Source organism: Ahaetulla prasina, chromosome 3 (assembly GCF_028640845.1).
Source record: "Ahaetulla prasina isolate Xishuangbanna chromosome 3, ASM2864084v1, whole genome shotgun sequence".
Lineage (NCBI taxonomy): Eukaryota > Metazoa > Chordata > Lepidosauria > Squamata > Colubridae > Ahaetulla > Ahaetulla prasina.
This window is the reverse complement of record NC_080541.1, coordinates 72,927,427-72,940,419: the sequence shown is the minus strand read 5'-3', so window position 1 is coordinate 72,940,419 and position 12,993 is coordinate 72,927,427. Positions and strand designations below refer to the sequence as shown.

Below are 12,993 nucleotides of genomic sequence, written 5' to 3'. Positions count from 1 at the left end.
TCAAGTGCTTTCTAAAAACAATTCTGGTTTTTTTTGATAATGTATTGTTTCTTTTTAAAAATGTTTTTACTCTAGGAGTGCATTCAAACTTCTGGAATAGACCAGTCATCTCTCATGCCAGTGTTTAAAAAGCTGCTGTAGATGCCTAATCAAATGAGCCTAGTTTACCTTCGGCACAGAAAGTTCTGAAAAATTAATTTACCTGGCACTTAACATTCTCTGCTATAAAATAAATTGTCATGAAAGCCAGAGAAGAAGCTTTGCTGATGATACCCTATTTCCCTGAAAATAAGACATCCCCGGAGAATAAGCCCAATTGGGCTTTTGAGTGCATAAAATAAATAAGCCCCCCCCCCCCAATAAGCCCTCCCTGAAAATAAACCCGCCCCAAAAATATTGAAATGCATGTGCAGCTGGTCCCCGTCATTTCCTTTGGTTAGGGTTAGGGAGACAGAGCTGGAAATCAGGTAAGATGGCAAGAGGAGCCCCGTCTTGCTCCACGCATCCCAAAATAATATCTCCCTAAAAATAAGACCAAGCGCTTATTTCAGAGTTTAAAAAATATAAGACAGGGTCTTATTTTTGGGGAAACACGGTACTATGACCTATGGATGGCACCTGGTTCTTGTGCCTTGATATCCTCTAGTATTTAGGATCTGCTGATTAAAATGTTTTGGGTGCCTGTTCAAGCGGTAGCTGAAGCTTTCAATATAGGAACCGGAGACAAGCTTTTTGCCAGGATTTCAGGGGACCTGCTATGTAATTCCCAATGGGGCAGTTAATGAACTGTCGCCAAAATGGCTGCCTGCAGAGGCAGCTGGAGGTGGTCTTCTATCTTATGGGCTAGATGAATATCCTATATTTCTCTTTCAGATGACAGGCTGAATGACTGTGGATGGGAGGCTACATCTGGTTTACAGGCCATAGATTGCCAATCCTTGGATTAAAAATTTATCTCAGCACCCATGCTATTCCCTGAATGTTGCATAAGATGTTTTTAATCTGGGTGGTTTTCAGTATTTAAAAATTTTTAACTGCTGGACATCACTGTGTAAGAAACCTTGAGTTCTTACAGGAGAGATGAATCAGAAAACTAACAATACTTTAAACAACATGTTGAATATTACACCAAAAATTCTGACCCACCCCCCCAAAAGTGATCTCTAAATACTTGTTATATTTCAAAAACATGACCCCATTTGAACATGTTCGTGTAATGAATTCAATTATGTGCTCCTTAGGCAATGCTATTAAACATACCAAAAGTGGGTACAAAATTTATGGGCTTATATAACAGCATAAAACAGATCAATTTACAAACTAAACCACTATGTGATATTTTTATTTTTTGCTTAGTGTGATTGACAAATTGCAATTTATAAATAATATTTTATAACTTGGGGCACAAATATATCCAATTTTTGCTTACTTATTAAACCATGGTGAACCAAACTATGATTTAGCATGAAAAACGTCATCCAGGTTCAGGTTATTTTTCTGACCTCATTCAGTTATCTAATTTCCTAAGTTCATTTGCTGAAGATCATAATTCTGTTGTTAGTAAATACATAAGCTGTCCAACTCCCAACAATTTGGGCAATTCATAAGCAAAAATACAAAAGAAACAATGCAGTAAAAACAAAAGGTAAAAAAGGAAGGAAAGAACAGAAGCAAAAGTACCCACTCCTTGGAAGATACTACATCCATCGTAGTCAAAGGTCTGGCAAAGAGCCAGGTGTTCAATACCTTCTAAAACAACATAAAAAACACCTAGTTCTTGTGGAGAACCTCGTTCCAGAGGGCAGGCACTCCAGCAAAGAATATGCACTTTTAGGTGCTGAGAGATGGCATTGCTTAATCAAAAGAACTGGAGTAGGTATAACCTGAATCAAATCTGCTAGTTACTAGAGAGGTAGGCAGTGCCTCAAGTAATCAGGCACTATGCTACGTAAGACTTCATAGGTAATTACCATCACCTTGCATCTTACCCAGAAACAAATTGGCAACCAGGGCAGTTCGCAAAGCATATCTGTTACTGTCGATGCCTCTGCATTCTGGATCAATTGAAGCTTCTGCATAGTTTTCAAGGGGAGTTCCATGTAGGATGTGTTGCAGTAGTTAAGCCATGAAGGGCCCCCTATTCTAGGAATATTATTCCAAAAATCATAGTAGAAATTGTTCAGAATTGCATTAGTGAGATATAGCAATATGAGTTCAAAACATCTGAATCCAATAGAGGAAAACTAATCGAAATAGAGATGACACGAATTTTACCTATTAGCATGGACTCTTACTCTGCTTTCTTCGTACTTGATAGTTCTAACATCCATACATGATGTACCAAGAAAACGAACTTCAAGGAAAAAATGGAAACTACACGGTATAAAAGCTTATAAATATATTCATACAAAAAAGTGTATGAATTGTCATGAATTCAATGTTAATATGAGGCCAGTTTTCAACCTTTAATGTCACTCAAACAAAAAATTTCATAAGGAGAATTTACCTTATTTATGTATTTATCAAATTACTGCCCATCACACTAATATGATTCTATATTATAGCAGTAATACAGGCCAGAAATATTTACAACTTGATTCTTCTTTGTAGCCAATGATGTAGTATAGAAAAATATTGCTTGTGTATCCATTAGTTACATATAGTCTTAACAAATATCTTAAAATTGTACGAAGGTAGACCATACTTAAAATCTTCATGTTGTGTGCAGGGTTTCTTTGATGCCTTCAGTTCTGCATAAAAATAATTAGCATAGAAACTGAGTTAATAGGAAAGCCAGATGTGAATTCATCAACTATCTCTCAATCTTTGTACTTTCTTCCAACCGTGTAAATGAATTGAAGGCAAATCATTTATTTTCCAAAATTTTTCAAACACAGAAACATTCTCTTAATGAGAAGTCATATTAGTTCAACATGCGGTGTCTGCTAAACCTTTTAATCACCTGAATTATTTTTGTGCAAATATGCATATTTAGGCTTTCTTTACAAACAGGTGAGTCCTAGCATTCTTGCAATCACCCCAAAAATTTGTGCTTAGCTATAACTTTCTTTCTCAGAACTCTAGTAAGCAAATGAATATTGTTATGTATTTATGTTTGTACCTTTAAATATTTGAGCGGGAAATCAGCACGTTGCTGATTGGACGAAGCCTCCAAGAGAACTGTATAAAAGGAGAGGTTTTTCTCCCAGCCTGTTGCTGGGTTCACCCTATATTAAAGAGCTGTTGTCACTACCCTGGTCTCCAGCCTCGTTACTTCCCGAACTTAACATTGGCGACGAAGGTGGGATCTCGAGGCTGAGGAGAACCAGAACCGAGCTGAAGCACAATAGACCCGAACCCAGCAAATCCAGGGCAGAAAAGCTGAGATGGCCAGTTACACTCCGCCCGCACCGTTCGACCCGGCTAAGGAAAAATGGGGAACATATATGACCCGTTTTGAAAGTTTCCTAGAAGCCAACGAACTGCACGGAGTTCCAGATAACCGGAAAAGGGCTTATTTCCTAAGCCACTGCGGTCCGGAGGTCATTGATATCGCGGAAGCCCTGGCAGAGCCAACGCCGTTGCAGTCGGTGTCGTGGCCAACTTTACAGACTTTACTAAGAAATCACTTCGCACCAACACCGTCCAAGTACGTGCGACGGTTTGAATTCGGAGAGCGAAGGCAGATGGAGGGCGAGTCCATAGGTGACTACATGGCCGCCCTAAGAAGAGCGTCCAAGGACTGCGGATACCGTGACCTAGACGAGGTGCTCCTCGAGCAACTCATCCGAGGGGTCAAAGACATCCGTTTGCGACGACGGCTGCTAGCAAAGAGCAACCTTACACTGGCCAACGCCTGGACGAAGCCAGAGCACATGAAATGTCCTCCCAAGCGGCAGAGACGCTACAGAAGCCGGTCCCACAAAAGGCGAGCGAAGGCAACTCCGTGCACCAGGAGGAGGTTCAGACCGAATCCGACGGTGAAGACGAGGAAGGGTCTGCCGACCGAGAAACGCGACAAAGGGGACCGAGACGAATGCGGAAGCTGCGGGTCAACACCAGCGCCAACGCTGCAAATTTAAAGACGCGACATGTCGGTGTGGGAAGAAGGGCACCTAGCTCAAGTTTGTCGAGCGCCCAACCTTCCCGCCGAAAATTCAAATAGCATAGCATAGCATAGCATAGCATAGCATAGCATAGCATAGCATAGCATAGCATAGCATAGCATAGCATAGCATAGCATAGCATAGCATAGCATAGCATAGCATAGCATAGCATAGCATAGCATAGCATAGCATAGCATAGCATAGCATAGCATAGCATAGCATAGCATAGCATAGCATAGCATAGCATAGCATAGCATAGCATAGCATAGCATAGCATAGCATAGCATAGCATAGCATAGCATAGCATAGCATAGCATAGCATAGCATAGCATAGCATAGCATAGCATAGCATAGCATAGCATAGCATAGCATAGCATAGCATAGCATAGCATAGCATAGCATAGCATAGCATAGCATAGCATAGCATAGCATAGCATAGCATAGCATAGCATAGCATAGCATAGCATAGCATAGCATAGCATAGCATAGCATAGCATAGCATAGCATAGCATAGCATAGCATAGCATAGCATAGCATAGCATAGCATAGCATAGCATAGCATAGCATAACATAACATAGCATAGCATAGCATAGCATAGCATAGCATAGCATAGCATAGCATAGCATAGCATAGCATAGCATAGCATAGCATAGCATAGCATAGCATAGCATAGCATAGCATAGCATAGCATAGCATAGCATAACATAACATAACAACAGAGTTGGAAGGGACCTTGGAGGCCTTCTAGTCCAACCCCCTGCCCAGGCAGGAAACCCTACACCATCTCAGTCAGATGGTTATCCAACATTTTCTTAAAAATTTCCAGTGTTGGAGCATTCACAACTTCTGAAGGCAAGTCGTTCCACTTATTAATTGTTCTAACTGTCAGGAAATTTCTCCTTAGTTCTAAGTTGCTTCTTTCTTTCTCAGAACTCTAGTAAGCAAATGATTGTGCCTGAGTTTTTAAAAGCTAAGCAAAGATGGATCTGCTAAATTTTTAGATTAATAGGTTAGACTGGGAAGTTGAAAGAAGATAGTGCAAACGATGTGTGATTCTATGGATTCATCAAATACTGAGTTTCAGTTGTGGAAGTTCTTACCATAAGCTAGCTGTGTTCGTGTGCTTCTATTAATGCAAAGAAGAATTTGTTTTAAAGGAGGAATTTCCTACCCCTTTTGAATTGGTTATGGGAAATTATTGACATACCAGTTTTTTAGCTATTGTGACAAGTTTATATAAAACCAGAATCTCACCGTTCAGAATCTTCACTAGTATTTTCTATTCCAGCTTCAGCCATTAGTTCAGCAACATGCTTTTCCAAATCATTTATTCGTTCACCCATCTCATCCAGTAAAAGGTTAAAGAGCACTGTTTACTTTAAAAGAATATTACTATTATTTAATAGTTTCCTGTATACTGTCAATACTGTCTCAATCATAAAGTTGAAAAAGAATATATCACCAAAATCTCCTATGTAGGAGGATCTAATATATTTCAGTTGGTAACTTAACCATCAATAGTATTTAAGAATGATTCATAACTCTTGGTATAAACTGAAAATTAATTTACCTGGCACTTAACATTCTCTGCTATAAAATAAATTGTCATGAAAGCCAGAGAAGAAGCTTTGCTGATGATACCCTATTTCCTTCAACTTAGACCCCAGGTAGCCCCATTAGGCTTAAGGCGAGGAGAGTCCTTTGCCCTAAAACCAAAATCGATAAGGAGCTGGATAAGCTCATTAATCAGGGGATTTTGGTGCCAGTCGACCACGCAAAGTGGGAGACGCCAATCGTCACCCCCATCAAACCGGACGGGTCAATTAGAATTTGCGCTGACTACAAGGCGACGCTTAACAAAGCCTTACAGAAAAGCGCTTACCCGGTTCCCGTGGTGCAACATTTATTGCACTCTTTGGGGCAAGGGCAAGTCTTTGCAAAGTTAGACTTGGCCCAAGCCTACCAACAACTGCCAGTAGACGCCCGCACAGCCGAAGCCCAAACGATTGTGACGCACAGGGGGGCCTTCAAGTGCACCCGATTGCAATTTGGGGTCAGTGTGGCACCAGGGCTGTTCCAAAACCTGATGGAACGACTACTGCAGGGGCTCCCAGGGGTAGTTCCTACTGATGATGTCCTAATTTCAGGGGAAAACATGGAGGAATTGGGGGAGCGGTTAAGAAAGGTCTTGAGCATTTTCCGGACAGCCGGATTAAAAGTCAAGACAAACAAATGTCAGATAGGGGTCGAATCCGTCGATTTCTTGGGCTACCGGATAGACAAGAAAGGAATTCACCCTACTGAGAGCAAGGTTAAGGCAATTAGGAAGGCTCCAGCGCCCAAAAACAAAGCAGAGCTGCAGGCATTCCTCGGATTGGTTAATTTTTACGCGGTCTTTTTAAAGAACAAAGCAACTGCTATGGAACCGCTGCATAGGCTCTTAGGAAAAAATACTGTTTGGTCTTGGGGAAAGTCAGAAAATAGGGCTTTTGAAGCAGTAAAGAACCTGCTCTCAAGTGATAGCCTGCTCATCCAATATCACGACTCATTACCCCTAGTGCTGGTTTGCGATGCCTCCCCTTATGGGGTGGGGGCTGTACTCAGCCATAGACTTCAAAACGGCACAGAAGCCCCTATAGCGTTCTACTCTAGAACGATGTCCTCCCAGAGAGGAACTACAGCCAATTAGACAAAGAAGCACTAGCCATTGTGTCAGGGGTCAAAAATTCCACGAGTATGTCTTTGGGCGGAATTTTGAAATCGTGACTGACCACAGACCGTTACTAGGATACTGGCTGGCGATCACCAACGCCTGTGGCACTTTCGCCACGCTTGACCCGATGGACTATATTTTAGCCGCTTATTCGTACAAGCTGCAGCATCGACCAGGAAAAGAAGTGGGGCATGCGGACGCGTTAAGCCGATGCCCACTACCAGGGCATCAAGACCCCACTCCGGGACGCCATCCTACTTATTGACTCGTTGACTCTGGCCCAGTCACATCAAAGGAAGTGGCTCGGCATCATACCGACATTGTGTTAAGGACTGTACTCGGTTGGGTACAGAGAGGGTGGCCGCGGGGCGAACGGTTCAAAGAATTTGTTAAAAACGAGATGAGCTCTCGGCTCAAGGGGTGCCTGTTATGGGGTGATCGTGTAATAATTCCTGAAAAGTTAAGGAAAGGTATTGGACCTCCTCCACGAGGGTCACCCAGGGATCGTAAGGATGAAGGGTTAGCTAGAAGCTATGTATGGTGGCCACTCATGGACGCAGAGATTGCTGAGAGGGTAGGGAAATGCCAAGCTTGCCAAGAGTCCAGACCTCTACCCCAACGGCCCCAGTCAGAGAATGGGAAAAGCCCCAAGGGCCCTGGTCAAGAATCCACATTGATTTTGCTGGCCCTTTCCACGCCAAACATTCCTAGTGGTTGTGGATGCATTTTCCAAATGGTTGGAAATCATAATCATGAAATCCACTACGGCCAAGCAGTAATCGCAACCCTGCGCCACCTATTCGCAACTCACGGGTTGCCGGACACTCTGGTGTCCGACAATGGGCCCCAATTCACGGCAGCCCAGTTCGAAGAATACCTGGCAGAGGAAGGCATCCGACATGCCCTCTCTGCGCCTTTCCACCCTGCGTCGAATGGCCTTGCAGAGCGTTCCGTCCGGAGCGCTAAGGAGGCCTTGTCCAGGCTCAAGCCAGGTGACTGGCAAACAAAAATAGACTTTTTCCTAGCCGTCCAGCACAGAACCCCAAGCACGGCCACCGGGAAAAGCCCAGCCGAATTACTAATGGGACGCAAACTCCGGTGCCCACTTGACAGACTAAATCCCCATTACACGCCTGAGGGTTATAAGGGGAAACTAGAAAAAACAAGGGAACTGAGCATAGGTGACCAGGTGTGGGCCCGAAACTATGGGGACGGCCCTAGTTGGTTCGCAGGACAAATAATAAAGATAACCGGCCCAAAATCGTATGTGGTAGAGCTACCCGACAACCGAGTGTGGCGGCGCCACATAGATCAGTTAAGGAAACGCATAACTGACCAAATCGAACCAAACGAAACAAATCAGGACCAATGCCAATTTGAATTCACAGCTGACAATGACCCGGGGGAGGCGCAAGACTTAGCTGAGGTCCCAGAGTTCCAGCGACGCCATCAGGTCCCCGAGGAAAACAACAGGGCAAGCTTTAAAAGTAATCCAAGGCCGGATGGCCAAGAAAAAGAGTCGGCCAATAATCCAGAGCCCGTTGGCCCAGAGACAGAGCTGGGAGGAGAAAAAAGCCCTCCGATCAGCTCAAAACACCACCCAGAACTGAACCGCAGGTCAGAACGAACTAGGAGACGCCCAGGTTATTTGCGTGACTACGTCGAAAAATAACATGTAAATAGATATGTAAATAGGAACTAGTGTTTTCTGGGAGGGGAGGAGTGTTATGTATTTATGTTTGTACCTTTAAATATTTGAGCGGGAAATCAGCACGTTGCTGATTGGACGAAGCCTCCAAGAGAACTGTATAAAAGGAGAGGTTTTTCTCCCAGCCTGTTGCTGGGTTCACCCTATATTAAAGAGCTGTTGTCACTACCCTGGTCTCCAGCCTCGTTACTTCCCGAACTTAACAAATATGTTGTGCCTGAGTTTTTAAAAGCTAAGCAAAGATGGATCTGCTAAATTTTTAGATTAATAGGTTAGACTGGGAAGTTGAAAGAAGATAGTGCAAACGATGTGTGATTCTATGGATTCATCAAACACTGAGTTTCAGTTGTGGAAGTTCTTACCATAAGCTAGCTGTGTTCGTGTGCTTCTATTAATGCAAAGAAGAATTTGTTTTAAAGGAGGAATTTCCTACCCCTTTTGAATTGGTTATGGGAAATTATTGACATACCAGATTTTTAGCTATTGTGACAAGTTTATATAAAACCAGAATCTCACCGTTCAGAATCTTCACTAGTATTTTCTATTCCAGCTTCAGCCATTAGTTCAGCAACATGCTTTTCCAAATCATTTATTCGTTCACCCATCTCATCCAGTAAAAGGTTAAAGAGCACTGTTTACTTTAAAAGAATATTACTAGTATTTAATAGTTTCCTGTATACTGTCAATACTGTCTCAATCATAAAGTTGAAGAAGAATATATCACCAAAATCTCCTATGTAGGAGGATCTAATATATTTCAGTTGGTAACTTAACCATCAATAGTATTTAAGAATGATGCATAACTCTTGGTATAAACTGAAAATTGATTTTCTATAATCGATATAAATTTCCTAGGCTTACTCAGCTTCTGAAATTCTATTTATAAAGACTTCTGATCCCCACATAGGCTCCTTAAGTATTCTTAGGAAATAAAAACGATGAGTGGCTAAAATCTAGTGTTTTGTTTTAGAAAAATGCCCTCTTGGACAAAATTCTTATCAGAAAATAACCTGATGGATATACTCACTTGTAGTTCCCAAAATCATTCCCTATCATCTTCAAGTTTACCTTTGCCTTGTTTTGTACTTGGCAGGCGAACTCAAAATCATAAACATATTTTGGAAACATTTAGGAATTAGCCAAGCTGATTACGAACGATTTCACATTAATTTTAGAAAAGGATCCGAAAAGGATATTTTGTAGAGATAATTTATCAGTCAGGTCTTCAAAGTTTTCTTGCAGCTGTTGTAGGAGATTTTCTGCCTATAGGTGAAAAAAATACACCTATGATGTTAGACAAGTTATCACTTTAAACTACTTCCTGGGCTCATCCAATCTTAGTAGCATTATTGTTTACAGTGCGCAAAAAGAGATGGCAGTTTATTTCACTGAGCTTTATTTCATCTACTGAGTTTGATAAAGGAGGGAGTTCCCCTAAAATCAGTGGTGGGTTTCAATTTTTTTACTACCAGTTCTGTGGGTGTGGCTTGGCTTGATGGGTGTGGCTTGGTTGGCACTGCAGGGGAAGGATACTGTAAAATCTCCATTCCCACCCCACTCCAGGGGAAGGATACTGCAAAATCCCCATTTCCTTTTGATCAGCTGGGACTTGGGAGGCAGAGAATAGATGGGGGCAGGGCCAGTCAAAATTTTTACTACCGGTTCTCCAAACTACTCAAAATTTCCGCTACCGGTTCTCTAGAACTGGTCCGAACCTGCTGAAACCCATCTCTGCCTAAAATAACTAATATATTTGTGAAAATACTAAATCTATAAAAGGAATTAAAAAAAGCAAGCATTACATAAAACGGAATATGAAATGCAGAGATTATACCTAACTTTATATGGAAGTGTTCTTATAAGTCACTAATATAACATAACATAACATAACATAACATAACATAACATAACATAACATAACATAACATAACATAACATAACATTAGCATAGCATAGCATAGCATAGCATAGCATAGCATAGCATAGCATAGCATAACATAACATAACATAACAATAGAGTTGGAAGGGACCTTGGAGGCCTTCTAGTCCAACCCCCTGCCCAGGCAGGAAACCCTACACCATCTCAGTCAGATGATTATCCAACATTTTCTTAAAAATTTCCAGTGTCGGAGCATTCACAACTTCTGCAGGCAAGTCGTTCCACTTATTAATTGTTCTAACTGTCAGGAAATTTCTCCTTAGTTCTAAGTTGCTTCTTTCTTTGATCAGTTTCCACCCATTGCTTCTTGTTCTACCCTCAGGTGCTTTGGAGAACAGCCCGACTCCCTCTTCTTTGTGGCAACCCCTGAGATATTGGAACACAGCTATCATGTCTCCCCTAGTCCTTCTTTTTATTAAACTAGACATACCCAGTTCCTGCAACCGTTCTTCATATGTTTTAGCCTCCAGTCCCCTAATCATCTTTGTTGCTCTTCTCTGCACTCTTTCTAGAGTCTCAACTTCTTTTTTACATCGTGGCGACCAAAACTGGATGCAATATTCCAAGTGTGGCCTTACCAAGGCATTATAAAGTGGTACTAACACTTCACGTGATCTTGATATATTGTAAGTAAATTTTATATAGTGTTTTATTATTTTATTAATTTCATACAGTATTACACAGTACGCTATTTTTTTATTTAGACATTCTTGAAAGAAATCCCTTGGGTCAAGAATAAGTTGGCCTTATTCCAAACTCCAAGGCATGAGAGAGAAGAGATGCCTTCTGAAAAATTTTTACAACTTTTCCCAAATGTGGTTCTGTCTACCTATACTGAATCTCAATGCCATAATATTGGATTATGAGGATCAAAAGGCACCAGAGATGGATGGTGGAGGATATTTTTTCTGCAATGACCATCACTACCTGCCAGTATAAATCTGGTAGATTTATACATTATGATCGGTAGGATGCAATAGGTAAAAATAGGTAGGTCAAAGGATGCACAGGGTGCAGGGAGGTGGCTATAAATGCCATCTTCCTTATCGATAAAGGAGAATATTTGTAGCTCATGGTCGACATGAGGGATCCTTAGTGTTCTCTGAACTTGGTTGTTGCAGTGGTTTCATTATCCAAACTAGGCAACATCATCTAGTAAAGATGTTACAACTGACTAGCACTGATGATGTTACCATTGTAGGTAAGAACCGATGGTAATTACCTAGTTTGGGTAATGACATTTCTGCCAAAAAACAACTAAGCTCAGAGAGCACCAAGGGCCATCATCCTTAGCCCAGCTCCCGTCCTCTTCCTTGTTGGGTCACAGCGATTGGGTGCATCTCTGCCAAGCAACTTCTCCTCAGCTATGTTTGGTCCCAACTGCTAACACGGAGTTTATGCAGCTAGTCCTCAACTTACAACAGTTCATTTAGTGACCAGTCAAAGTTACAGCGGCGCTGAAAAAAGCAACATATGACCGTTTTTCACAATTATGACCTTTGCAGCCTCCTCACGATCCTGTGATCAAAATTCAGGTGCTTGGCAACTGTGACCCCGTTGCTGTGTCCCAAGGTGATGGGATCACTTTTGGTGACCTTCTGACCAGCAGTCAATGGGGAAGCCGGGCTATTGATATAACAGCTGCCACGATTCACTTTAACAACCGCAGCAGGAAAGGTCGTAAAAAACGGGGCAAAACTCACTTAACAGAAATGTTGGACTTCCTGTGGTCGTAAGTTTGTATTTAGGTCTGGGGGCTGCCTGCAAGAGCCCCCACCCAATCCCACTTGTGCGCGATACCAGCGCGATCAGCAAAGCCGGGGACGAGCGTCGGGGATACTCACAAACTGAGAGAGCTCCTTGGCGCTCGGCGGGTCGTTGTCCGCCATGCCCTCTTTCTCCACCTGCGTCGCCGCTGCCGCTTAACTTGCCCGGTCTTTTCTACTCCAACTGCCGCCCCGGACGGGAGGGAAGCGGCTCCGGAGACAAAGCCGCTACCCTGCCGCCCTCCGAGCTGACCAGGCGGGCTTTCTCTTCGCCAGCGCGGTCACACGGCTACGATCTCCGGCGCTGCGGAGGAACCAATGCGAAAAGAGACGGGGACTTTTCCACTCCTCCTTGCCACGTGCCCGACGCGTCATTATTTTGGTTGCCTGCGATTCGGGAGATTACAAAGGGTATTAAGTTTCCCTCGTGGGACTTTTATTCCCAGCTGACCTCTAAGCAGAGAAAATATCAAATTTTTCCCTCCCAGTTTTTAACATATTATTGGTTGCTAAACGGAGCCTTGGGCTATGCTTGACTGTCAGTCTAAATTAGCAGAGGAGTTACCCAAAGTTGGATGATAAGCTGCCAGCTAGAGAGGTGTTGAGTTGTCTGGTTGTTGATACAGTACTATTATTATTCATAGGAGTATTAAATTTTAATTAATTAAATTTAATTAATTTAATTAAATTATTTAATTGTTTTTATTATTTTAAAATGTTTTTTAATATTTTGCTTGTAATATATATTTAAATTGTAAGC

General features: G+C 42.2%; 1 protein-coding gene across 1 annotated transcript; it reads right to left on the bottom strand.

The window, feature by feature from the left end:
* Nucleotides 1-8,467: 8,467 nt before the first annotated feature.
* Nucleotides 8,468-12,594, bottom strand: HSBP1L1 (heat shock factor binding protein 1 like 1). The gene is made up of 3 exons (XM_058178825.1): nt 12,312-12,594; nt 9,725-9,791; nt 8,468-9,141 (listed from the first exon to the last, which is right to left on the bottom strand). The coding sequence occupies exons 1-3, from the start codon at nt 12,354-12,356 to the stop codon at nt 9,041-9,043; spliced, it is 213 nt and encodes a 70-aa protein (XP_058034808.1). The 5' UTR covers nt 12,357-12,594; the 3' UTR covers nt 8,468-9,040.
* Between the last annotated feature and the right edge of the window lie 399 nt (nt 12,595-12,993).

Coding starts and splice junctions, on each gene's coding strand:
- HSBP1L1 (XM_058178825.1), bottom strand. CDS start 12,356: ATGGCGGACAACGACCCGCCGAGCGCCAAGGAGCTCTCTCAGTTT. Junction 9,792..12,311: donor CCAAGGAGCTCTCTCAGTTT/GTGAGTATCCCC, acceptor TTTCACCTATAG/GCAGAAAATCTCCTACAACA. Junction 9,142..9,724: donor TGATAAATTATCTCTACAAA/ATATCCTTTTCG, acceptor TTAACCTTTTAC/TGGATGAGATGGGTGAACGA.